Source organism: Urocitellus parryii, chromosome 15 (genome assembly GCF_045843805.1).
Source record: "Urocitellus parryii isolate mUroPar1 chromosome 15, mUroPar1.hap1, whole genome shotgun sequence".
Classification (NCBI taxonomy): Eukaryota; Metazoa; Chordata; class Mammalia; order Rodentia; family Sciuridae; genus Urocitellus; species Urocitellus parryii.
Genome location: NC_135545.1, coordinates 9,563,340 through 9,588,969, shown reverse-complemented (window position 1 = coordinate 9,588,969; position 25,630 = coordinate 9,563,340). Strand labels below are relative to the sequence as shown.

General features: G+C 52.9%; 2 protein-coding genes across 3 annotated transcripts; both read right to left on the bottom strand.

The window, feature by feature from the left end:
• Positions 1-318: 318 nt before the first annotated feature.
• Dmwd (DM1 locus, WD repeat containing) lies at positions 319-7,051 on the bottom strand. 2 transcript variants are annotated; one of them, XM_026403741.2, is made up of 5 exons: positions 6,525-7,051; positions 5,219-5,401; positions 2,008-3,276; positions 1,128-1,202; positions 319-801 (listed from the first exon to the last, which is right to left on the bottom strand). In XM_026403741.2, the coding sequence occupies exons 1-5, from the start codon at positions 6,969-6,971 to the stop codon at positions 754-756; spliced, it is 2,022 nt and encodes a 673-aa protein (XP_026259526.1). In that variant the 5' UTR covers positions 6,972-7,051; the 3' UTR covers positions 319-753. The 2 variants fall into 2 exon arrangements, with proteins under 2 accessions (XP_026259526.1, XP_026259527.1); XM_026403742.2 differs by lacking the exon at positions 1,128-1,202.
• Positions 7,052-8,773: 1,722 nt separating this feature from the next.
• On the bottom strand, positions 8,774-25,569 carry Rsph6a (radial spoke head 6 homolog A). Its single transcript, XM_026403867.2, has 6 exons — positions 24,848-25,569; positions 21,963-22,209; positions 15,910-16,674; positions 13,202-13,346; positions 12,092-12,209; positions 8,774-9,011 (listed from the first exon to the last, which is right to left on the bottom strand). Exons 1-6 carry the CDS (start codon positions 25,567-25,569, stop codon positions 8,774-8,776), a joined length of 2,235 nt encoding a protein of 744 aa, XP_026259652.2.
• Positions 25,570-25,630: the final 61 nt, after the last annotated feature.

Sequence of the window (25,630 nt, the reverse complement as noted above, 5' to 3'; positions counted from 1 at the left end):
GGGGACCTTGGGAGCTGCCTGGGGACTGGGCTTCTGGGCATGCCCTGGAGTGGCTGTGATACTTTAAAACAACTTTCAAAATGCCCACTGACAGAGAGGGGCCCTGCTGTCCCCTTCAAGACACCGAGTGATCAGGTACTCTTCTCCCACAGGCCCCCCACAAGGTGCCACCTCCATGTGCAGTGGACCCTGTCTTCCCGTCCCTCCCCGGGCTTCCTTTTGTAGCTGCCAAACACACGCACACACTTCCTCTCACTCGCGAAGGGGACCCAGCTCTGTGCAAACAGGGAACTTTAGTATAAATAAGAGGTCATGGGGGACAAGGAGGGCCCTGGGGGCTTTCATAATTTAACACTCTTCAAAAGCACAGACAATAGCAAGGGGTGGGGTGGGCTAGGGTGAGGCCCTCAGCCCAGGGCGCTGCAGAGCTGGAGCTCCTTGTGGTGGGGAGGTTCTCCCCAGGAATGGCCAGTCACATGCTGGGGGCAGGGATGTGGGTTAACACTGATGTTTCAATGGAAGGGGTCATTGTACTTGGCAGTGGGTGGGGACAAGGTTGAGGCCCCATGGGCTGCTACATCCCCGGTATGTGGGCCAGTCTGGGGGACCCCCGATATTTATGCAGGGCGGGGGGCTGGAACAGTCCTTTCATCATGGTTAGTCTTGTTAATACGTTGATCCGTGAGGTCAGCAGGGAGGGTTATGGCTAGGAGGCTGGGGGCATGGGGTGGGGGACCCCCGACATCCACGGCTTCACACCACTGTGCCACTTGGGGAGTTGCCTGGTTGGGAGGAGATGCCCTGGGGAAGATGAGAGGGAGATGGGAGAGGTTAGAAACCACCTGGGACTTCTGCTTATGCCCACACAAGGAGCCAGCCAGTAGTCCTCAAGGCTGCTGCCACCCTGGCCCTGCCCCTCAGTCCACCCCAGACCTGAGGCTGCCACCCTAGGCTGGGGCACACACAGCTCAGCTAACTTCCCTGTCGCGGCAGTCGGCACTCCGATAAAATAATTCAAGTTCTTGGTAATCCTGGGCAGATGATGGGACAGGGGCTGAATGGAGGGGGGGACTTCTGACATGAACCCCTGAGATGCTGGAGGAGAAAGAACTCAGGGACAGTCCTACCTCTACCACTGACTTGCTGGGTGACCTGGGCCAACTTCCTTCCCCTGCCTGGGCCTCGGTCTCCTCGTCTGTGAACTAGGGAGACAGAGGGGTCTCTTTCAGGACTCAGTCCGACTCCCCAAGCTCCCCCACCCCTGCCTCTGAGACTGCTGTTGGGTTCCAGGGATGCAGAACTCTAAGCTTCTGAAACCAAGGCCCCAAAGATCCGAGTGGCAACCCTCAGATCTGGTACTATGCCCAAACCCTAGGGAGACAAGACACCAAGACCAGCTCCACACTCACAAGGTGCCTGAACCCCACAGCCACCCTAGAGGTGGGGGCACTCACCACAGGCCATCTGAAAAGCACTCTGCCCTAAGAGGTAATGCGTACTCAAAGAAGGGTGGTGACTTGCCTGGGATCGCACAGGGAGCAGAACTGCAGGCCTGGGCCCTGGGTCTGACTGCCAGCCCAGAGTCTGCAGTGGGCTCAGATGCTAAGAGCCCAGTACCCAGGCCAGAGCCAGGCCCCCCGCTCAACTCGCCCCTGGAATATTGGCCCCAAGTACTTTACAAAGCTCAACATTTAAAATCCAGATTTTCCATAGAAATAGCTTCTAGTTCAAGTGACAAGCACTAAGACTGGGCCATGCTGGGACCATTGCCTGTTCTTTCAGCAGGCGGCCATGGCCTTGCCACCTCCCCTCTCATTCTCGGCCTTCTCTGCCGACTGAAGGCCAGGGCTCTAGAAGCCATCCCTAAGCCTCAGAGGCCCTGTTCTGCGACACTTAAGATCTGCACACTTGCCCTTATCCCACGTGGCCAGAGGCTGTGCCAATGACAAACCCTCTGCCCACACCCGCCTCTTCCCAAAGAGCATCCTCCTGCAGGTGGCGACTCACCGCCTTGCCGGGCCGGGCCCAGGTGCAGATGAGGCCCTCCTGGCAGGCGGTGATGATGCAGTCCTCCAGGAACAGCAGCACCGTCAGGCGCTCCTGGGCGATCTTCTTACACACAAGGGGCTCCAGCAGTGGCACCTCATGGATGCGTGGGCACAGCGCGGTACCCAGCACTTTGGCAGGGTCCAGGCGACTGCGGGGGGCGGGGCCGCTGGGCTTGTCGCCACCGCCACTGCCTCCCCCGCCGCCCCTGCTGATGTTGCCCAGGCTGTGGTAGCGCTTGTGTTCCTTCTCGGACCCCCGGTCCCGTCGCTCCTGCAGCGTGAGGGTGGCAAAGCGGCCGATGCTGAATGGAGTGCCCGGCTCTGCCACTGTGCCTGGGCCGCTGGCCTTGCCACCACCTGCCGGGTGTGGGAGGCTGTTGGAGCGAGACAGGGAGCGGGGCAGGGGGCCTGGGCCTGGCTCACTACCCCGAGAGCTGCCCGTGGCGGGTGGCGTGGCTCCGGGCGTGCCAGGGAGCGTGCGAGTGCGGGCCAGGGGCGGGTGCGGGGAGAGCACATCTTCGGTGAGGTCCCACAGGCAGAACTGTGTGTCCTGGCCCGCCGAACCAAAGCGGTAGGTGATGGAGCCAGCCTTGGGCAGCGGGGACAGTGGGACTCCCCCACTCGAGCTGGTGCGGATGGCCTCGGGCTCCTCTTCCTCTTCACCACTCCGATCCCCATCAGCACTCGCTGCTGTGGTCTCCTCTGCTCGTGTAGTGTAGGGGTCAAAGGCCACAGCATTGACCCAGGACTTGTGGCCATGGCCCCGAGCCACAACCCGTCCCTCAGTGAAGGACCACACGGTGACCAGGTCATCTTCACCTCCTGTCACCACGTACCGGCCATCAGGGCTCCAGCACACACACAGCAGGCCCCCAAAGTAGCTCTTCATGAGCCCCCGCAGGAGCATGGAGTCGAAGTGGAAGACACGCAGGCAGCCATCCTGGCTGACGCAGGCCAGGTGTCGGCCATCAGGTGAGAAGGCAAACTCGTTGAGGGGCCCCTCGCCGACTGCCCACTTGGCCAGCGGGTTGCGGGGCGCCTTGCTCTTGGCAGCATAGACAGCAAAACCCTCGCCCTGCTTCAGCAGGCTGTACTGGGGAGGGGCCGAGGCGCAAGGATGGCTGACGTTGTACAGGTAGAGGTGGCCACTGGCGTGAGACGCCAGGAACAGGCTTTCCGATTCAGGGAGCCACTTCAGGTATGTCACCTTAGTCTTGTCGATCAGCCGCTGCAAGGGGAGACAGACTGGGATTGGGAGAAGGCTAAGAACCCCTGGCCTACCTGTCCGCAACCCAGACCCCCAAGGCCTTGGGACATGCGCCAGCTCATGCAGCAGGCCCTGCCGGCACAGCAACTCCCAGGCTGAGGGAGACAGACACCGGATCATAGGAAGGCCAGGGAACAAAGTCTACCTTGGAGGTGGCCCCAGGGAGTTCTAAGGAGCCTCAACCTCCCATCTTTGGCAAGGGGACAGTCCTGCCCGTCAGAGAACTGTACTCTGTCTAAAGCTCTCCCTCCTCTTCACCATGTCAAGCTTAAAGCAAGAAATTTCACAGAAATGAAGGGATCCTGGTCTGTCTGGTTCCGGGCTCTGGGCCTGGAGTGTGAGCAGCTCACACAGGGGGTGCCTTGAACACACTCCCCGGACCAATGAATGACAGCCCCTCCTGCCAGCTGCTCAGAACTTTCCAGGCACCTTTGCTCCTCTTTTCTCCTTCCTCGTAGCTCACACCCAATCCTCCAACATATCCTGTGGGCTTACCCCTCAAAGGACCCTTAGAACTGACCCCGCCCTCCCACCCTACTCCAGCCACCCTGGCTCCAGCTGCTGCCAACCCCACAGTGCCCATCCTGGCCTGCAGCGCCTGGCTCTTCTCTACGTCACCAGAGAGATACTTTTAAATACAAGCCAGCACTTGGCCCTGCCCTGCCTGGAACAAACATTTTGCAACCTTCCCCAACTGGGGTTCCAGAGAAGACCAAGCCCTAAAGCCCTGAGGTAGCGACTGTGTGTGATGGACAAACCTCTCCCAGGGGTCCAAGCTGCCTCCATCCTAGTGGGGCTGAGAAAACCCTTTCTGTTCTATGGTTCGGACTGACCAAGCTGTGAAAGGCCACTCCACAGGCTTCTGCCTAACGCGGAAAAGGCCGTCCCCCCTGACCTTCCAGCTCTGCATGAAGTTATTTCATCTACCTTCCTTTCTCCCCCAGTCACTATTTCAGCCACAGGGCCTTTGGCTGTCCTGCCTCAGGGAATCTGTCCTGACCATTCCCTCTACTCAGAATGTCCTTCCCTGGGAATTTTTCTCGCCTCCTTCAGGTCTTCATTTCAATGTCACCTCCTCAATACCCTCTTTAAGCTCACCAGCACCCCTCCTGCCCTCCCTGCAGTGCATTCTCCACGGGTCTTACCACCTGCCGACACACTGGACGCTGAGCTCATCTCAAGTGCCTGCTTCCCCAGCCTGACTGAAGGCTCAGCGGGAGCAGGCCCGTCTGTCTGTCTGTTCACTGAGATGTACTTGGAACGATGCCTGGCACAGGATAGATGCTCAATAACTATTTTGTGAATGGATGAGCTAATGAATTTTTAATCCATTCACTCTTTCACTCTCTTCCTTCAGCCATTCATTCTGAGAATATTTCTGGAACACCTTCTCTAAGAATGAGATACAGGACAAGAGCAGTCCCTGCTTGCAGATAAGGTCACTTGCTGGCATTTCCTCTTTAGCCAAGTTGGCCCAGGCGCCAATCTCCATATATAATTTTACAATAGTCTTCTCTGGACGAGAAACAATTTTACAGAGGAGGAAAACTGAGACTCGAACAGCCACCTTCCCAAAATCACAGTGAGTAAAGGAATTCGAATCCAAAACCCACAGAGCTCAGAATTTGCAAAGCAAGACATAAAAAAAGTCCCAAACAGTGGCTGGCCTCGGTCCTCTAATCTGCAAAATGGGAACCATAATTTCTTACTCTGTCTGTTGATGAAAACTCTAGAAATAAAGTGTTCAGTACAGGGCTAACATGGCACATGCCCTTGGCAATTCATTCTTTACCTCCTCACCACCCGCCCCTCAGGCCTACACTGCTCTCCGGAAGCTGCAGCCTATGGCAAATAGCATGTGAGTGGATGGGGAAAAAAAAGGTTATCTGGGGTCTGCAATCACCTCCTCATTGAATAGCTTGCTGGTGTCCTTCTTGATGAGATCCAGGTACTGCACCTGGCCAGCCGAGAAGCCCACCAGCAGGGAGATGGTCTCTGTGGCAGCAGTGAACTGGTTGAAGTCGTGGCAGGTGGGCTGGGTGCCCTTATAGATCCGCTTGTCAATAGGCTTGTTGAGGTCAATGGACTTGAGCAGTGGGAGAAAAGCAGTTATTGGTTTATACCACTGAGAGGAAGGAAGAGAGGCTGAGGTTGGGGGAAACCGCTAAGAGGAAGCACGGTTAAATCCCTGAGGGAAGTGGGCAGGTGGGTGGGGAGAGAGTGAGCAACCACAGACAGGAAGGAGACCCAAATATCAGAGGGGGGCGGAAGCAGGGGAGGGGATAGGGAGGAGGAAGGGGGGTTGGAATGGACCTAGAAACATACTTCCAAAGATCACAGTGCCATTCCAAAGTTGGACCCTCCCACCCTGAATTTAGGGGCATCCTCACTCATAGCCATCAGGCTTTATGGTGCCTATGGTTGCTGAGTTCAGCTCTCTTCCATGACCTCAGCAACTCCCTTGGGACATAGCACAATATTCCAAGACCCCAGAACCTAAGGGTCACTCAAGTCCCAAGGACTTTAAAGCCCAACATCCCAGGATTCCCTTCAATTTGCACAATTCAGGGGCCCATCAACCTCATGTTCCCTCACATTTTACATACATTCATTTACTTCTGGGCTTTCAAGATCTCCATCTCTCCAGGGGTTTTGCCCTCTGGGAGCCACATCACTTTAGAGATGCCCATGACCCTTAGGATCCCATATCAGGACCTCCCATCACCTCAGATCTGCCATCAGCTTAGATTCTCAATTCCTTCAGGCCCCAATTTTTCTAGGATCTCAGTCACCTATTACCTCTAAGACCTTTAATACTTTCAGAATCTTCCTCACTCCTGTGCTGCCCATGTCTTAAGAACCCCTCCAACACCTCCAGACTGCCAAGACTTATGAGTTGCCCATTTGATCCGAGCCTGGTCACCTCAGGATTCGCCATCACCTGCAGAATGCCTGCTACCCTGGAACCCGGCGGGGGAGACCTCATATATCATTTCAGATTTCGCCCCCGCGTCCAGAACACGCCACGCTGGAGAATTCCCCCATCACCTTTCAGTCCTCCATTACCTCCAAGAATCCTGTCTCCTGTGATGTCAATTGCATCTAGGATGCCTTTCTCGGGGCCCCACGTCAATCTGGGGACTCTCCTATCACTTTCCTAGGACCTCCGTCTTCCTAGCATACAGGCCCTCACGATGCTGGCCACTCACCCGCTGGCTCCCGCGGCGACAGCACCCGGGGTAGAAATAAAGCTCACGGCCCAAGTTGAAGCAGACGCGGTCTCCTCCTGCTCCCAGCCCCGCGGGCGTGGCGGGCGGCTCCCCGGGCCCGGCGCCGGCGCCGTCGGGTTCCCCGAGGCGCACGAGGCTAAGGCGTACCGCCGGCAGCGCGGGCCCAGGCCCAGGGCCTGCGGGCGGAGGGGACCCTGCCGGGCCCGCGGCGCCGGGGCCGGAGGCGGAGGTAGGGCCGGGCGGAGGCTGCGGCGGCTGGGGTGGCGCCGGGGTCTGGGCAGAAGCCGGACCCGACCTGCGAGCGGCGCCGTCGCCGGGGAGCAGCTTGTAGAAGCCCTCGCGGGTGCGGAACTGCGACTTGATCTCCGCGCAGTCCCCCATGGCAGCACCGGGGCCCGAGCCGCTCTCTGAGCCGCCGGCCGCCATCTTGGGCGCCCCCCGGGCCCCGCCGCTGCCGGACCGCCTCCCGCAGCCGGGCCCCCTACCGGAAGCCGGGGGCCCGCACCGGAAGAGGTGCGGTCGTTGCCCGGGCGACGCCTCTTCGATTGGCACCCGGGTCCGGGGGCGGGAAGAGCCCCGGCAGTCGCTCGGGTAACGGTTCTGGGGCTGTGGGCGGGGCCAGAAGATGGGCGCGGCCTCCGTGTGGCTATCCGACTTGTGATTGGCTGTAGGGGCAGGGCCCTCAGGGGAAGAGGGCGTGGCCAGTTGGAAATCTCAGTCCCTAACAACGGCGCTCTGGGGACTGTTTGCCTAGCAACGGAGAGACCCTCAAGAGATAGCTTCCTACAAATTGGATCCTTCCTATGACGTCACAGCTGACCCCAGCTGATCCTTGTGTCTTCTTAGAGCTCCAACAATACACCCTACTGACCTCCACTGACAGTTCAAAGTCTGGCTGACCACAAGCATCACTTCTCCCCCACCCCTTGATGGTCCCTCAAATCCTGGCGGACCCCTGCGTATCCACAAGCCCCCCAGGATTCCATCTCATCCACTATTGGTTAATTTTTCACTAACCTCCTATATATATAATCCATGACTTCACTATCTTCAATAACCACACACCTCCAAAATCCATGTCTGCTTCTAAAATTTTATTGGTTCCTGCATTGTCACCAGTGTCCCAATGATCGATCCAGTAACCCAAAGTCTCCCCTCACTTCTGCTGAAGATACCCGTGCTCTAAACCCATGTACTCAGTGACTTCCCAGATTTCTTTTCAGAAAGCCCCAGAGGTATTTCACACTCAACAAGTCATATGGTGAACTTGGCCTCTTACTCCAAATCCTGCGCCTCTCTGTGTCCCGGTCTTAGGGTCACCTGGGCCACAGACCAGGTGTCTTCCTAGATTTGTACCATTTCTCTTCACTCCCTTTCTCTTCCAGTTCCCAAGTCTTTTGCTTTCCACTGCCTGAATTCCTCTTTCCTCGTTCTTTCCTCTCTACAGCCCTGTCCAAACTTGTCTTTGGCTTCCTGAGACACCCCATCACCTGCATCAACCTTGTTTCTGGTTCCCCAGCCTGCTGTGTCACCCCTACCTACCCTCCCAATAGGGGCTGGCAGGGCCGGGGCTGGCATTTAGAAGGATCTTTCTAAAACACAAATATGTTCAGGACCTATTGCTGGTGACCACCTGCCATCCCTAGTGCTCTCAGGGTAAAGTTAAGCCCTGTGTGATCTGGCCCCTGCCAATTTCTCTTTCTAACCTTATCTCTCACCACTACCCCTTCACTCTAAGTCCCATGTAAACATGTTTGAGAAAGTACCTCAGTACATCACATCATACTCTCCTGCTCTTGGGGCTTTGCACATGCCATTCCCCATGCTGGGAATGCCCTTCCCCATTCTTTTCTTGACCCTATCAGAGTTGCTCAGGAGCTCTGTCAGTTGTCTGAGCCCCATAATCTGAGTTGCCATTGTCTGCCTTTTGTGTAGTGTTTGAGCCCAGGAAGGCAAGGCTGGAGCTACTTGGTCACCTCTGTGACCTCTACCAGGCAATGTTTGTGTCCCCAGAAGAGCCCCACAGCCCTGGCTTGGCATCCAGGTCAACAAACGTGGTGAACAGATGAATGAATGCCTTGGCCCTGCTCGGGGGGCGGGACCCAGTTTATTTTGAGAAGCTTCCTTTCTGCCCTCCAGGGGCGGGAAGCAAATCAGTAGCGAGAACACAGCTCAAAACTAACTATATATAAGGGAAAGCTGCTGTCTACCTGCTTGGGGAAAGGGGCTCAGTCTTCCAGGTCCTCATCCTCGTCCTCCTCCTCATCTTCCTCCTCCTCCTCTGCGGCCGCCAGGGCCTGCTCCTGGGCAGCCTTGAGGGCCTGCTCCTCCTCCACCGTGGGGTCGTTCATCTCGGTGATCTCTGGGCCGCTGGGGTACTCCTGCTGAATGGGGGCTGGCAGGGCCGGGTTGAAGTTGTCGGGGCTGTACTTGTGGCCCCAGCCAATGTAGAGGTTCTCAAACTTCCTAGAGAGCAGCGAGATATCAGGAAACTTAAGGATGAGAGCAAGCATAGGCATCACTGACTGCAAAGTCAGTAGGGGACAGGTGAAACGTGCCCACCAGGGTTTCTCGCAGCTATTCCCTGAGCACCTGTTCTGCACAGACCCAGCGCCTGTGGCTATAGAGCGCTTCAAAAGTGGCGACTGGGAATGGAGAACTGAATTTTAAATTTTATTTAATTTCTTAAGTTGCTTTGTGATTTCCTCTCTGACTCATTTTTGATTTAGACTTGTATTTTTTTTTTTTTTGTCAAACATTTGTGAATTTCTCCTGTTTCCTTCTATTACTGATTTCTAATTTCATTCTGTGGTGGTCAGGGAACATATTTTATATGATTTCAATCCTTTTCTATCAAATGAGATTTGTTTTACGACTCAGTGCAAGATCTGTCCCAGAGCATGTTTTGTGGATAGGCCTGAGACAAAGGGATTCTGCTGTCATTGGTTGAAGTGGATTTTATTTAATTTTAGTGAATTTCAATTTAAATAATAAAACTGATACTCAGTTCCATTATTGGAAAACTTCTTAGTATGCCTGGAGCAACTTGGGAACAAGGACTTCCTCTTTTAACTGAAAATGTTGTGAAGTTTTTCTGATGAAAATTTAGCATCCAGATTGAGACATGCTGCGTATACATACTCTGAAGACTTAGTGTGAAACAAGAATGAAAAGTAGCTCATTAATGATTATTTCATGATTGATATCACCAAGTAATTATAACATCTTAGATATTCAGGATAAATATGTTACTAACATTCATTTTGTCTGATTATTTTACTAGGAAATTTTTATTTACACATGTGGTCCATGTTATTTATGTCGAACCTAAATAAAATGGTCCAGGTGTTGGGGACACAGCAGTAAATAAATGAGACAAAGTGGCCCTGCTGTCAGTGTTCTGGTGAGAGGCTGAATAAGCAAGAAGGGATCCTTAATCCTCATTCTACCAATTCTACCTGTCCAGAGAAGGAAAGAGGAGCAAACAGGACAAGAGGAGGGGACTAAGGGACAGGGAGAGACAGACAGGGAGGGGGGCAGAGAGAACTAGAGGGAGCAAGAGAGAAAGACACAGAGACACAGGGCTCTGGCCCTGGAGGAGCAGTTTTATTTTGACCTTATTTTCATGGCTTTGCAATTCTCAAGAGCATTCTTGACAACTCTCCAGGGCTCTCTGGGAGCCTTCCAACACATGGCTTCCTTGGAAGCCCCCCAATCCCCGCCTGTCCTGGCTCCAGTAGCTTTGAAGGTTTGGCCTCACCAGGGAGCTTGACAGAAATGGGGAATCTCAGACTCCATCCCAGACACATAGAACCAGAATTTGCATCTTAGCTAGATCCTGGCTGAGTCCGCCACCCACAGAACAGGACGCTGGGGATCCGAGGCTCCTTTTGCCTGCCTCTCCCTGACACCTCTTTCTTTTCCTGCAGAATTCAGATCAAAGGGTGTTTTTCCTTCCCTGATCCCCTGATGCCCTAGGAAAAATGGCAGTGCAGTGGGCCCTGTACTCTCCTGGTGGCACTTACAAGACTTTGTCACAGAGTATTTGGTGGGAGTGGTGGAAGGAGTGTTCTACAAGTAATGCCTGTGCTCCCTCCGTCTGCTCTGGGGCCTGGGGTCCAGCACATAGCTGGCAAATAGTTTACTTCAAGGTTTTCTTCTTTTTGGTAGTGGGATTGAACCCATGCACTTTAAGACACAGCTACATCTCTAGCTCTTTCTTTATTATTTTATTTTAAATTTGAGACAGGGTCTTGCTAAGTTGCTGAAGCTGGCCTCTAACTTGTGATCCTCCTGCCTCAACTTCCTGAGTCACTGGAATGACAGCACATCTCACCAGACTGGCTCAAGTCTTTATGAAGGGAAAAAAAAAAAAGTGGATGGATAATGGATGGAGACTGGGCGGCTGAATGGGAGGGTGGGTGAATTGGTGGTTGGATGGGGAGGAGGATAGATGAGCAAGTGGAGCTCAGACTCTGGAACTTTTGCTCTCAGAGGGCTGTAGGTAAATTAGGGTGTGATCAGAAGAAGCCTTTTGGCAAAAGCAAATGTGCCTCTTCCAAGCTTCTGGAGAAGCAAAAAAATAATAGCCAAGAATGTGGTTAAGAGCTGGGCTCAGTGACGCGAGCCTCAAATCCCAGCGACTCCAGGGACTAAGGCAGGAGGATGGCAAATTGGAGGCCAGCCTCAGCAACTGAGCGAGGCCCTAAGCAACTTGGCAAGACCCTGTCCCCAAAGTAAAAATTAAAAGGGCTGGTAAATTGCTCCTGGTTCAATCTCTAGTACAGAGAGAGAGAGAGGGAGAGAGGGAGGGAGGGAGAGAAAAGGATGTGGTTAAAGTATCAAGTTACATGAAATCCCACCTTGACAACATGGGGTTGCAGCCCAGGTTCACATTTATAGGGAAAAAGGAAATCTATGAAAATCATCCTGCCCTCTGGTGGTCAGGGCTGGTAGCACCCCGAGGAACTTGAGGGGAGTGCGGAGCCAGGATGGGAGGAGGCAGGGGTGACTTCAGTTTGCCCATCTTTTGACAACAACTGAAGCAGGATCCTGGTGGGAAAGATTTCTGCCCTAGAGAGAGAAGACCCTTAACTGGAAGATCCAGGGGACCCAGGAGAGGAGTCGGGTCCCCCAGAGATGAGACTCCCTGTCAGAGATCCAGGTTTATATCCCACAGTGTGGCCCTGGGCCAGTCTCTTCCCCTCTCCGATCCTCCATTCTTTCCTCCAAGGGGTTCGTACTTTCATCTGGCATTTGTTTGTTTGGAGTGGAGTCTCTGTTGCCCAGGCTGGCCTCGAACTCTTGGGCTCAATATCCTCCTGCCTCAGCCTCTGGAGGAGCTGGGGACGGGGACTCATGCGCTGGCCCAGCACGGGACATCTCCTCTTGGCCCCAGTGGAAGGCCTGTGAGCTGGGAAGGTCAGTCCTGGCGGCTCCTGAGGGCTCTCCCAGGCTCTCCCACCCCAGTGAGCTTCCCTGTCTACCCCGCTTCTGAAGAAGACCTAGGGGGGTCTCCTGCTGGAAGGGACAGGGACAAGACCTACTTGCCACTCGCGTAGGTGTAGGCCCCTGGCCAGAGGTTGGAGCGCACCACGGCCACCGAGTACTGCGGACAGAGGGTGCAGGACAGGCGGGTGGTCCAGGGTGACAGGTGCATGATTTCTGCAGTGAAGAAGCGGAGAGCGATAGGGAGATCAGGGGTCCCTGTGTCCAGCATGGCCTCCTCCAGAGGAGGTGGGGGACAGGAAGGGAACAAATCTGGAGGACTGGAAGGCCCAGGGGAACTGCCACAAACCAGTGCACAGTCTTCGGCTTCTGCCTAGTCCTCAGAGACATGGGGATACTCATCTTGCAGGGTGACCAGGAGGCCTGGTGACAATTTCTGCAGTGTACCTGCTGCAGTGTCGGGCACCAGCCAGCCCTCCTATGTCTGTCATCAGTGCGGATCCAGCTGCTGAGGGCAGGGCGCAGGCTACGGAATCTGGGTTCACATCCGGGCTCTGTCCCCTCACCCTCTCCTACCCTCTCCGAGCCTCTCCTTCCTCTTTCCTTCAGGTACCTCAACCTCAAGAAATCCCTGTCACTGGGCACAGTGGCACTCCTGCATAACCAGAGGCTCAGGAGGCTGGGGCAGGAGGATCACGAGTTCAAGGCCAGTATCAGCAACTTAGCAAGGCCTTAAGCAATTCAGTGAGACCCTGTCTCAAAATTAAAAAATAAAAGGAGCTGGGGATGGGGCTCAGTGGCTAAGCACCCCTGGGTTCAATCAGAAAGGAAGGAAGGAAGGAAGGAAGGAAGGAAGGAAGGAAGGAAGGAAGGAAGGAAGGAAGGAAGGAACGAAGGAAGAGAAATCCCTGTCCACTCATACAAAGTCCAGCCCAAGTCTTGCCTCCTCTGCAGGGGCCTCCCTAAGCATATATCCCTCCCCCAAGTCCACATGGGACTCAAAGGAGTCCTGTCTTCAGATCAGGGCCATTGCCAGGTGCCAGGTGTGATTCCAAATATGGTTGCATTACCATAACCCATGGGGAGGCAGTTCGTGATGCCCATTTTACAGATGAGAGCAACTGAGACCTGAAGAGATGGCCTCACTGATGGATGGCCCTGGGCAGTCTGCCTACCCAGCCCTCCTCAAGGCTCCCCGTAAACTCTACCTGCATCCTCGGAGAGCGGCGTCAACAGTGGGGGCCCGACCTCCTGCTCCACCTCCTCTATTCCCTCATCCGCCTTCTCTTCCTCCTCACCCAGCTCTTCCTCCTCCTCTGTCTTCTGCAAAGGGTTCACCCAAGTGCAGCGACCCTGGGGGTGGAGGAAAGGTCAGGTGACATCCCCAGTGTCAGAAGCCAGCCTACACCAGGGTTGGAGGTGAGGGCCAGGCAGGACACTGGAACACTGGCCACTGGCCCTGTCCTTAGGGACCCAGGTACAGGCAGGAAGACAGGATTAGTTACCCAGGCCAGGGGCCTGGGGAGAAAGGGTGGAGAGATGATCCTAGTGAGGTGGAGCCTCCTACCTACCATTGACTATGATCTCCATATTCACTTACTGATAGTTCTTTTTTTGTACCAGGGATTGAATCCAGGGGCAATTAACCACTGAACACATCCCCAGCCCTTTTTATTTTTTATTTTGAGACAGGATGTCATTAAGTTGCTTAGGGCCTTGCTAAACTGCTGAGGCTGGCCTTGGGTTTATGATCCTCCTGCCTCAGCCTCCCTAGTCTCTGGGATTACAGGAATTGATCATATATTTAATGAGTACCTGCTAGATGCAGGCCCTGCTCTGGGTGCTGGGGACACATCCTTGAGCAAAGAGACCTTAAAATTTCTGCCCTCAAGTGGCTGACACTTGGCAGCCCATGTCCTCTCTCTGCTTGTCTGTGGAATGGAGGTGTGCCTGTCACTGGATTGTTGTTGGATTCCACAGACACTCAAGAGCCAAAGAATGCTGCTGCTTACACTTCCGCTTCCTCCTCTTCTCCTTCTTCTTCTTCTTTGTGTGTGTGGGAGGCTGGAATTGGAACCCATGCTGTTCTACCACTAAGTTCCATCCCCAGCCCTTTTTAAAATTTTGTGATAGGGTCTCATTAAGTTGCTAAGGCTGGCCTCCAACATTCGATCCTCCTGCCTCAACCTCCCAAGTTCCTGGGATGGCAGGTGTGAGCCTCTCACCTAACTTGCTGAATGCTTCTTTTTTGGCAGGGGGTGGGGGATTGAACTCAGGGCACTTGACCACTGAGTCACATCCCCAGCCCTGTTTTATATTTTAATTAGAGTCAGTCTCACTGAGTTGCTTAGCGCCTTGCTTTTGCTGAGGCTGGCTGTGAATTAACTCATGTTTCTCCTGCCTCAGCCTCCTGAGCCACTGGGATTACAGGCATGCACTGCTAAGCTGCCCAGAGCTGAATGCTTCTTGAAGGAATGAACTCAAGTGCACAGCATAGAGAGATCCCTGTCTCATCACCATGGAATAGGAATGGTCAATTGTACTGATCTGGAAAGGAGTCATTTGACCCAGTACAGGGTTATTTGGATTCAAAAAAGGGAATTATTTAGATTTAATAAAACATAAAGTCTACAATTAAAAAAATTAAAACCCCATAAAGTCAATAACAGTTTAATTAATTAAAAGTTCCTCCCACATGCAGCAGGTGCTTCCTTGAATGAATAAATGTATGATGTACAGTTGGGACGTACCAGGCATGCAATAAATGCAGACCCATGACCCTTGGCTCACAACTTAAAATCTGAAAAGCTCAGAATGCCACAAATGTTTGGAGGCTGGGGATGTGGCTCCGTGGAAGAGCACTTCCTAGCAGCCCAAGACCCTGGGTTTGATTCCAAGCACCACAAAGAAGAAAAAATTTTTTTCATCAGTCATTTGGCAGGCCAGGAGCAGGGTACTCGCCTATAATCCCAGCTATTGGGGAGGATGAGGCAGAAGGATTGCAAGTTCAAGGCCAGCCTCAGAAAATTCAGGAATCCCTGTCTCAATTAACAAAAAGGGGGCTGTGTTTGTGGCTCAGTTGGTAGAGCACTTGCCTAGCATGTGCGAGGCACTGGGTTCAATTCTCAACACCACATAAAAAATAAATAAGTAAAATAAAGGTATTTTGTCCATCAACAATCCAAAAAGAAAAAAAAATAAGAAAAAAGAAAAAGGGCTGGGGATGTAGCTCAGGGGTAGAGGGAGCTTGAGTTCAATTCCTAGTACAAAAAAAAAAAAAACTGTTTAACTCTGTGTGTGTGTGTATGTGTGTGTGTGTAACTCTGTGTGTGTGTGTGTGTGTAACTGTGTGTGTGAGTGTGTGTGTGTGTGTGTGTGTGTGTGTGTTTTGGCAGCAACCTGAGCTGATGAGAGGTTTACTCCAATTTGCTACAGAAATATTGATGCATTCAACTATGGGCTGGAGTCCCCCTGCCCCTTGCCTGACGTGTTCATAGTGTATGGTGCATGCAGTGAACCATCTTTTTAAAATCTGAAAAAATTCTGATCTTCAAAATGTTGCTGGTGCCAAGGACTCCCAATGGGCATTATCGACCAATGCCTGTTGAATAAAGGAAGGAGGGATAGGAAGATGGATGGATGGGTGGATGGGTGGGTGGATGGGTGGATGGGGTAGCAGAATAGGGGATGGATGGATGGACGGATGGGTGGGGAGATGGATGAGTGGTGACTGGATAGATGGGAGTAAGGGGGATGAGGGATGGATGGATGGATGGATGGGTGGGGGATGGATGGATGATGGATGGATGGGTGGGTGGGTGAGTATTATTGAACACAAGGCCTTGATCCTATGCGGATTATACCTGAGTTACCCTGCTCTGCGCTGGGCGTGGAGGGTGGGGCCCCAGGTCCTCACCTGCGGCAGGATGTGCTGCATGTGGTGCACCCAGTTGGCCAAGGAGTCGACCATCTCCAGCACTGGGATGCCCTCAAAGTCGGGGTTCTCCTCAAAGGAGTCTCGGCCCGCGCCGCCCTCCTCCTCCTCGTCGCCCTCCTCCTCGCCAAACTGGTAGAAGCCTAGCGGGCTGATGTGCGTGGCGGCCGAGATGCGCGCGATCTGGGCGCGCAGGTAATTGGCCTCGTTGCCGGGGAAGGGCGGGTAGCTGATGACCGGCGCGTCCAGGTGGCCGGTGAAGAACTTCTTGATCTTGCGGGCGTGCACGATCTGCGCGGGCGTGACGTGCGGCAGCCGCGTCCACGGCCGGCCCGGCTCGTTGCACACAAAATACAGGTACTTGTTGGCGCCGGTGCGGCTGTCCTCCTTGGGGACGGCTGGCGGCGGCTTCCACGTGGGCTTGGGGATAACGTCCACCACCTTCTCCTCGTCCTCCTCTCCCTCCTCCTCGCCGTGCGCCTCCACGACCTCGCCGCCCTCCATCAGCTCCTCCACCTCCTCCTCCTCGGCCTCCTCCTCGCCCTCCCGGAACTCCACCTCGGCCACCAGGTAGCTGCGCTGGAGCCCCAGGATCTTGCCCCAGAAGCGGCACGTGTGAATGGGCTGCTGCTCCACCAGCTGCTTCAGGGCCAGGAAAATGCGGAAACTCTCCACCGAGCTCAGGCCCACCCCGGCCTGTTCGAAGTAGAAGGCGGCCTCCATGATGTTGGGCACCGCGGTCTCGACCTGGGGAGGCGGGAGGGAAGAAGGCTGAAGCTCTCTGCGCCCTCGTCTGACTCTGGAGTCAAGCAACCGAAAACACTATGTAGCTGAAGAGCTCATGATAGCAGTTTTGGCCAGTGAGTTCAGGGGATGTCCCTGGGGAGAATGTCCCTTGGTGGAAAAGAAAACCACACTGAGGAATCAGCGAGGTCAGACCTGCCCTCACTCCTCTTGCTCCACCATCTGCCCCCTGGGGAGGGGGGCTCAGAAAGGGTGAGAACAACTTAAGAGCTGAGAATGGAATCAGCAGAATCCAGTGAGATTTGGGGGACTACCCACATTTGAATATGTGAGGCGATGAATAATAATAATCCCATTTGATGTAGAAGATACAAACTTTTTTTTGGGAGGGGGGCTATCGGGAATTGCACTCAGGGGCACTCGGCCACTGAGCCACATCCTCAGTCCTATTTTTTGTATTTTATTTAGAGATAGGGTGTCACTGAGTTGCTTAGCCCCTTGCTTTTGCTGAGGCTGGATTTGAACTCACGGCCCTCCTGCCTCAGCCTCCCAAGAAGCAGTGATTACAGGCATGTGCCACCACTACACCTGGCCTCCAAACTTTTTTAAAAGTTCAATTTTGAGGGCCCAGGTGAGGCTCAGTGGTAGAGCCCAGGCTTCATCTGGGGGAGCCCTGGGTTCATCCCCAGCACCACAAAGCAAAAACAAAAACAAAGCAAAACAGAACAAAAAACTCAATTTGGAGCACAGTGTTGAAATGGACAATGGACTCCATCTTCCTCCCAGGTCTGCTGGGTGACACTACTGTTCACAGATGTTTGAAGTCTCTCCCTCCCCATCCCCACCCCCCCTTGCCACTTCCTTTGCCCCACGGAAATAACAGCAGGAGGGATGTGTGTCTTGCTCAGGGCAGAAATGTAAGAGCCCATGTGCAGTCTGCAAGCTGTGCCTCAGTACACCCTCCTTCGCCAGGCTCCCAAGGGACCCAGTGGCTCAGCCCTTCGGCCAGCCTGGGGGCACAGCTGCACCAGCAAGAACTGCGACATGTGGCTCTCAGCTGCTGGTGGCTTGTGTGGTCCTAGGCTTGAGAGACCACTCCCTGACTCACACTCTGGGAGTGATTCTGGCATTTTCCCTCAATCTGAAATGATGCAAAAGTTCAATCACTAGCCCATGTTGCCCATCAGCAACTCAGGAGGCAGAGTCAACACCCAACCCCATGACTTGCCATCTTGCAGCAGGGAGGGAAGTTGAAGGGTTAGGTGTGGGCAACTACTCGGGGTATGTGCTTGGCGGGCCCATGAACCCACCACCATCCCTTTTCTGGAACCCACCATGCACAGGTTTCCCCAAATGGCAGATCAGACCCTGCTCTGTGGCTGGATGCAGAGGCGGCATGAATGGCACCCATTGCCCGGAAATCATTTTCTGGGACAACTGGGTTTGAACTTAGCTGTTCGGACCCCAGAGGCCATGTTTGTAGCTCTTATTCTACATCCACCCCCCACCCCACCCCCAGCTTCCTGGCCTGGACTTTTGTTGTTGTTGTTTGTTTGGTACTGGGGATTGAACTCAGGATCACTGAGCCACATCTCCAGACATATTTTGTATTTATTTAGAGACAGGGTCTCACTGAGTTGCTTAGCACCTCACTTTTTTGCTGAGGCTGGCTTTGAACTTGTGATCCTCCTGCCTCAGCTTCCCAGTCACTGGTATTACAGGAGTGCGCAAAGCTACCCAACTCTGTGGCCCGGACTTTGTTCCTTTTTCTCTCTCCCAGTTACCATACAGAGGAAAATACCACCTGGGATCTAGGAGAAAAGAATTCCTAGTGGCAATTGGGTGCATTAAAAATAATAATAATAATAATAGGTTTATTTATTTATTTTTACTTGGTGTTGAGGATTAAACCCAGGGCCTCACATGTGCTAGGCAAGGGTTCTACCACTGAGCCACGTCCCCAGCCCCTGGGTGGAATTTTTAACAAGTTAATGTGCAACTGGGGGGTTTGGGGGCTCCATGCCACCACGTGGAAGGACAAGTTGGCCCAAAGAAAAAGTAGCGGAGATTGGAAGAGAGGCCTAGAGGTGATGTGGCCCACTGGGATCCCTGATTCCAAGTTGTGCCTGAGATCCAGCCCTGTCCCTACTCTTGAATTCCTGCTCAACCCAGAACCGTCCCCAACCCCTTCTCCACCTCCACCACCCACCTTGTCTGCCAAAGAGATGCTAGTGGAAGCTTTCTGAGGCACTTCTGGGAAACTTTTGTCCCTCTGATTTTTAAAAAAGGAGGGAGACATACAAACAAGCAAAATATCCCTCCTTTTCTGGAAGGGGGTGTGGATGTCTGGGGCAGTGGTAGCCACTTTGCAAACAAAAAGTGACCGGCTCAGGAAGGAAAGGTGGACCTGATGAAGAAGGTGGCACAGGTGTGGGAAGGAGCTAAGTTCCTCCTGGCCTTGCAGGGCTTCTGCACCAGCTCTGCCCACTTCCAGGTGTTGTTGTTGTTTAATCTTCTTGTTTTCAGAGATGCAGTCAAAGATGTATTTAGGAAAGCAGAGACACATTGAAGCCACGGTGTCTTGCTGAACTGCTTGGACTGCTTTAATCAAACACTTGCACCAAAAATAAGCCTGACTGACTGCAGTGGACAGAGATGGAGTTCAGGTCAGGCTGCTCTGATGCTAGGAACTGCTCTCTTGGTTTAAGAACAGGGAGGGAGGTTGAGTGCGTGGGGAGGGCGGTGCTCGGTGCCCCTTCACGGGGGAGCCACTTTGCCAGTCCTAGACAGTCAGCACCTGGCTATGATATGTGAGGCAACGGTGGATCTTGTCCAAGCCACTTGTGTCTATTTCTCCAGAATCATATGTTTCTTAACTTAAAATGATCTCCCTTGTCAAACAAGTACAGTAAGGTGTTAGTTTTTGGAATGTGGTTTAAAAAATAACTATAGTTAGTTTAAAATTATAAATGAGACGAGTCAGACACTTTTCAAAACAGAGGTACAGGATGGGAAGTGTGCTACCAAAATAGCAAGCCCTGCTGCCAGACGGATGCACACCGCACACAGGAGGAGCCCGCCCAGGGTACAAGGTGTGCACAGTGCAGCGACCCGGAAACCTGAGTCCATCCCAGAGAAAACAGTGCTACAGATAGCCTTTCTTTTTCTTTCTTCACCCCCCTCCCCAGATTTATTTAGGAAAAGCAGATACAGATTCAAGGGAGAATGTGAGCTATCACAAGGGAGAGATGTCTTTAAGGGTAAAAAAGAAAGAAAAGAAAAAGTAAGAAATACAAATCCAGGAAGAATACCACCATCTTGAGAGTAAGAAGCTTTTGAGGTAAAGCAAAGAACACCCAAGGGAGAATGCAGACCAGCTCCCGAGGTGGAGTCAGCCAGGGGTGGCACTTCAAGAAACTTGAGAAAAAGAATGAATTATTCTATAAATACTTCTAGGGATTGTGTGTACCTAGCCATTTGGAAGAAATAGAAAATGCGAGAATTTAAGAGATTTGCTCAGACAAGACAGAAAAACAAAACGCTTAGTCATTGATTTCTTTAGGGAAACAGCACCCATAGTTTTGCCATATACTGACCCAAATTGAGAATTCTTGTTTTTCTCTTTTTTGGTACTTGAGATTGCACCCAGGTGTGCTTTACCACTGAGCCATATATGCTCAGGCTTCTTCTTTCTTTCTTTTTTTTTTTTTTTGGTGGTGGTGCTGAGGATTGAACCCAGGGCCTTGCGCATGCAAGGCTAGTGACAAGCACTCTTCCAATGGAGCTATATTCCCAGCTTACTGTTTTTTTTTTTTTTTTTTTTGGTTGGTACCAGGTATTGAACTCAGGGGCATTTAACCACTGAGCACATCCCCAGCCCTATTTTGTATTTTACTTAGAGACAGGGTCTCACAGAGTTGCTAAGGGCCTCCCTAAATTGCCGAGGCTGGCTTTGAACTCACGATCCTCCTGTCTCAGCCTCCCTAGGCGCTGGGATTACAGGCGTCCCCCGCCGGGCTCCCTTCTTGTTTTGAGAAAGGGTTTTGGTAAATTGCTGAGGGTCTCGCTAATTGCTAAAACTGGTGTGAATTTGCGATGCAGTGTGTCTGGGATAACAGGCATGCGCCATCCGCCGGGCCAGCTCTGCAGTTCCAAGGGGGTGGGTCTCCCAGAACTAGGCATCCTAAAGGGGCGGAGCATCACTCGGTTTACCCATCCACGGGGGCGGGTCTTCAGGGAAAGGCGGCCTGAGGGGTGCGGCCTCCCTTTCTGTGGCGTTCTCAGGGGGCGGGCCTCTGAGGCACCGCGTTCTAGGAGGTGGGGCCACCAAGGACGTGGGTTAGACGCGGGTGTAGTTCCAGGGGGTGAAGTGGTGGTCTGAAGTTTGAACCCGTATTCTCAGGGCAGTTAAAAGCTGCCCTTCCGGCGTAGCGCTTGGATTCTCCTGTGCGCTCGGCTCACCACGGATTCATTCATTTGTCACGGTGCAGTTCCTGAGTCCTCCCACCCCACTGTGTGCAGAATCCTAGAATCAGAAACGGCCGACCACCAAGCCTTATCTACAGGTGTAGTGGAGGCTGCAGCCTGGGCTTTAGAGGTCGTGGTCCTGCCTTCCTTTTCCTTTCTTGGGCACTTTCTAGTGGAGTGCCCTCTGAACCTCAGTTTCTAACTCCATAAAATGAGAGTCATAAATAACATCTGCCTGGCGGGGTTGTTTCAAAGTAAGACAACACTCCTGGATCCCTTAGCAAGCGACTAAAGATGTCAGGATTATTAGATCCTACACAAAGTTTGTTGAACTGAAAGAACATTCACCTAAATTTTAAGCATCATCTAATTCTGGGAACCTGTGGATGGCAGCAGGTTACCGAGTCGCGGGTGGAGGAGTTCCCTGCAGGACTTAGTTGACACACGGGGAACTAAGGCTGGGGGAGGGGAGCGAGGGATTCAGAGTCAGAGGCCCTGAGTTTCAGGAAGACGTCCCAGGGCACAGTTATTTTCTGGAGAGGGAGGTGGGGGCTAAGGTGTGGTAGGCGAGACAGCCTCCGTGTCCACGTGACAGCCGGGGGTCAGCTTCCTAACAGCGGAGCTGCCGGCCTTTCCCCTGCTTCCAGGCTCCCACCGCGCCCCGCCCCGGGAGCCGCAGAGGAGCTTCCAGGCCCTTGCGCCCCGCCCACCCACACACCAGACCGAAGTGGCTTCTGGCCTCAGCCAGGTCTCAGCCCAGGCCGCACCCTACGCCTGGGTCCCCACGGCGCCCCCCGCACGCCTCTCCCCACTGGCTCACTCACCACCTCCTCCTCCATCTCCTGCTCGCCCTCGCCGCCGCCGCCGCCACCGCCGCCCCGACTGAAGAGCGCCTTCTGCTTCTCTGCCATCTCGTAGGTGGGCTGCATCTCGGGGTCATTCCGCAGCGTGTCCATCTTGGGGTGGAACCACTCCCACTGCGTGGTGCGGTTCAGAGACTCCAGGATCGACAGGGGGTCCTCGGGCCGCTGGTTCAGGATCTTGGTCAGCAGGTTCACCAGGTGCTCATACCTACCTCCGGTGGGGAGGAGTGGAGGACAGAGTCTAGTCAGTTCACTGGAGACACAGTAGGGAAGAGAAAAGATCCCTGCCCTTGTGGAACTGACCTTCTGATGGTGGAGACGCCATTGATCACATAGGCAGAATATATATCGTGCCAGCCATGGGGTGGCAATTTCTTTGTTTTTAGAACCCAGGGGCACTTTACTACTGAGTTACAGCTCGAGCCCCCTCCCCCGCCCCCTTTTGAGACAGGGTCTCACTAAGTTGCTGAGGGTCTGGCTTTGAACTTGTGATTTTCCTGCCTCAGCCTCCTGAGGTGCTAGGATCACAGGTGTGCACCACCAGAGCTGGCATGGGGGAGTAATTTCTACTGAGACAAATAAAGTAGGGATTACCAGGCATGGGAGATGGTTTGCAATTTTAAATAGAGAGGCCAAGGAAGGCCTCACCAGGTGGCATTTAAGCTGAGATCTGAAGGAAGTTAGGGGGTAAATGATGATTTTTTTTGGGGGGGGGGCAAGGAGAGTGTTGGTCAGAGGGAATAGCAGGTGGACAGGCTCTGAGACACATTATGAGTCTAATGTAATCTTTATACCAAGACCCAACGACACAAGGGGAAAGGAAAAGTTGCTGAAATCCTAAACAAAGTTCAGTTGAGCCCAAAGATGTTTCCATCAACAATGGGTATCTATATATGACAATGGTATCCTAAGATTATATCACCTAGTGACGTTGTAGCTTAGTACACTTAGTACAAGTACACTCCATGCACAATAATAACCAACGCACAAGTCTCAGACAATACCATTAAGCAACATGTGACTGTGTTAGCATCCAGCAATTCCTAAAAAAGGATGACATGCCACCATTAAATTGAGCTAATAAGACTACAAAGCTTGAGTGACATTTAAATAAATAATCTAATTCATCAGATTTAAGATGTTATGTGAAAGGGGATATATAAGAACACCTCAACTGGTACAGAGAAATTCTTCATAATTAAAAAAATCTTCTATAACAAATTAGGAATAGAAAGTCTTCTTTTCTTTTTCAGCCCTGGGGATGGAATTCAGATTCTCACCCAGGCAAGCACTCTATCACTGAGCTACATTCCCAGTCCAAGAATAGTTTTTTTTTTTTTTTTATGATGTTAGGGTACAAGTGATCTACAACACATACCAAATATAATGGTGAAAAATTGTTTCCCCTGTGAGATTGTGAATGAGAACATTTACTTTATCCATTTCCATGTAACACCATTCATAAGGTCATAGCCAATGCAATAAGGCATGAAAAAGAAAAAGGTTTGGGAAGGGTAGCAAAATTGTCATGGTTTGCTGATATGACTGGGAATGTGCAAGGATCTTGAGATGTGGGTTATTTGCCTGTTGGAAGAACATAGTGATGATTTTGTGTGGCTGGAATAGAGAGCAGGGATTGTGGGATTCAGGATTCAAGGAATACAGAGTGATAATATTATTGTAATGGTTTCCATTCTTGAAAGCCAGGCACCACTATGGGCACTTGAGAGAAATGTTGAATCTGCACAATAGCTGTGGATCTCCACACTCCAGACTAGGCACCAAGGCTTAGGAAAGTTGAGGTTAGGAGGTCACCCAATGGTGGCATAGTCAGCATCTGAAAGTAGGTTGGTCTGATTTCAAAGCATGTCATTTTAAGCTGTTGGTGTGTGAACTGAGATCAGCCTCCTTTGAGGTTGCCCCCCGTGACCAATTTGTTGGTGGACCACCAAGAAGTTAATTTTGACTGGATTCTAGGGTCTGAGGTAGGAGGGTAGTGACTAGAGGACCTTGAAGGCTCTAATGAGAGCCCACACCTCCTGAGGGCAATGAGTGACCATTGCAGGTTCTGAGCACAGGAGGGGTAGAATCAGCTCTTTGCTTCAGCAAGACCCATTATTTCATCAGCCTCATTTCCTCCTAATCTTCCCTTTCCTCCCTAAGTTCCAGAAACAGCTTCTTAGGTGTTTCTCATACACAGCAGGCCTCCACGCCTTTGCCTTTGCTGTGCCCTATTCATGGACCACCCTCCCTCTAGTGATCTGGAGTGCCTGCCCTCCCCTCCTCCAGGCCCCTGGTCAACATACACCCCATCCCCCATTCCTTGCCTTATTTCTTACCTTAGCCTTTACCATCACTTTACCATCTTTTAATGTTTATTGTTCATCTTGCTAGAAGTGAACTTCATGAGTATCTAACGGAGTCAGAGAGGTGTATTGAGACTTCAGCTAAGTGCCTCTGGCAAGTACCTTCCTTGGGCAGGGAAATTGCATGGATAAGAACAGGGGCCTCAGAAGCCAAGTCCCTTTTCTGGAATCCTGGCTCTGCTGCATCCTAACCGAGTAATATTGGATAATCAACCTAACTTCTTTGGTTCAGTCTCCTCTGTGGAACAGGGACAGAGATGCACTAAGGTCAGCTGTGAGAACTAGATTCTAATGTGAGAAGTGCTGGTGAGTGTGGGGTAAATGCGCTAGCTACCATCTGCCTCAGTTCCTAGTTGTTAATGCGTGGAGGGGTCAGTGGTTTCCCATGAGGACAACCCTGCTTGACTCTTTAGACCCCACAGCCAAGGCAGGCCCCTCCCTGTGTGGGTCCCCCACCCCTGGCTCCTGGCCGCCTCTCACAGGCTGAGGTCGCAACTGATGCTGGTCTGCAGCAAGTAGGCCTTGGCATTCTGCACAGCCAGCTCCCGAGGCTGCGGCTCAGGCATCTCCATACCGAAATTCATGAAGCCCATCTCCGAGGGTGAGAAATGCAGGGCAGGGTCATCCCTTAGGTAGGGCCCATGTTCTGTGTTTTGCGTGAACTGCGGGTCATCTGTCTGGTACATGCTGTACTGGCCCAAGACATTGGCCCCGGGGTCCTGATAGACAGGGGATTCCAGTTGTTGGAAGAAGCCGCCTTGGCTCTGCTGCAGCTGCTGCACCTGCTGCAGCTGCTGCATTAGGTTGGTGGTTTGTTCCTCCACTGGGATTCCGCTTTCATCCAGGTAAGTCCGGGTCTGGAACTGCAAGGGAAAGCCTGCGCTCGAGGGCTGGTACTCCACGCCGCCCATTATGCCTTCCTCCGCTTGGTACAGCGGCAAGTTCTCATCTTCGGGCAAGTTGCCCCCCTGTGACCAGCGGAGGTTGGTCTGGCTCGCCCGCAACTCCTGACTGGGCCGACTGGGCCGGCTGCCCCGACTGCCCCTTTGCTGGTTCAGCAGGGCCTGCTGCACCTCGTCGGGGAACGCCGCCTGGGCCTGCGAGGGGTCCCAGCTGCGCCGCTGCGCCTGGGCCTGGGAGCCCCTCCGGCTCGAGGACTGCTGGGAAGGGGCCTCAGGGTTGGGCGGCGGCGGGTCCCCCATGGCTTGAAAGGGGGCGCAGACGACTAGAAGGAAGGCTTAAGAACAGGAAGGCCAGACCAGT

Excerpts from the sequence above, each read along its gene's own strand:
- Dmwd (XM_026403741.2), bottom strand. The coding sequence starts at position 6,971 with ATGGCGGCCGGCGGCTCAGAGAGCGGCTCGGGCCCCGGTGCTGCCATG. Across the intron at positions 5,402-6,524 it reads GTCGCCGCGGGAGCCAGCGG|TCCATTGACCTCAACAAGCC; the intron begins GTGAGTGGCCAG and ends CCACTGCTCAAG. Across the intron at positions 802-1,127 it reads CCAGCAAGTCAGTGGTAGAG|GGCATCTCCTCCCAACCAGG; the intron begins GTAGGACTGTCC and ends CATCTTCCCCAG.
- Rsph6a (XM_026403867.2), bottom strand. The coding sequence starts at position 25,569 with ATGGGGGACCCGCCGCCGCCCAACCCTGAGGCCCCTTCCCAGCAGTCC. Across the intron at positions 16,675-21,962 it reads AGGAGATGGAGGAGGAGGTG|GTCGAGACCGCGGTGCCCAA; the intron begins GTGAGTGAGCCA and ends CCGCCTCCCCAG. Across the intron at positions 9,012-12,091 it reads TACACCTACGCGAGTGGCAA|GAAGTTTGAGAACCTCTACA; the intron begins GTAGGTCTTGTC and ends GCTGCTCTCTAG.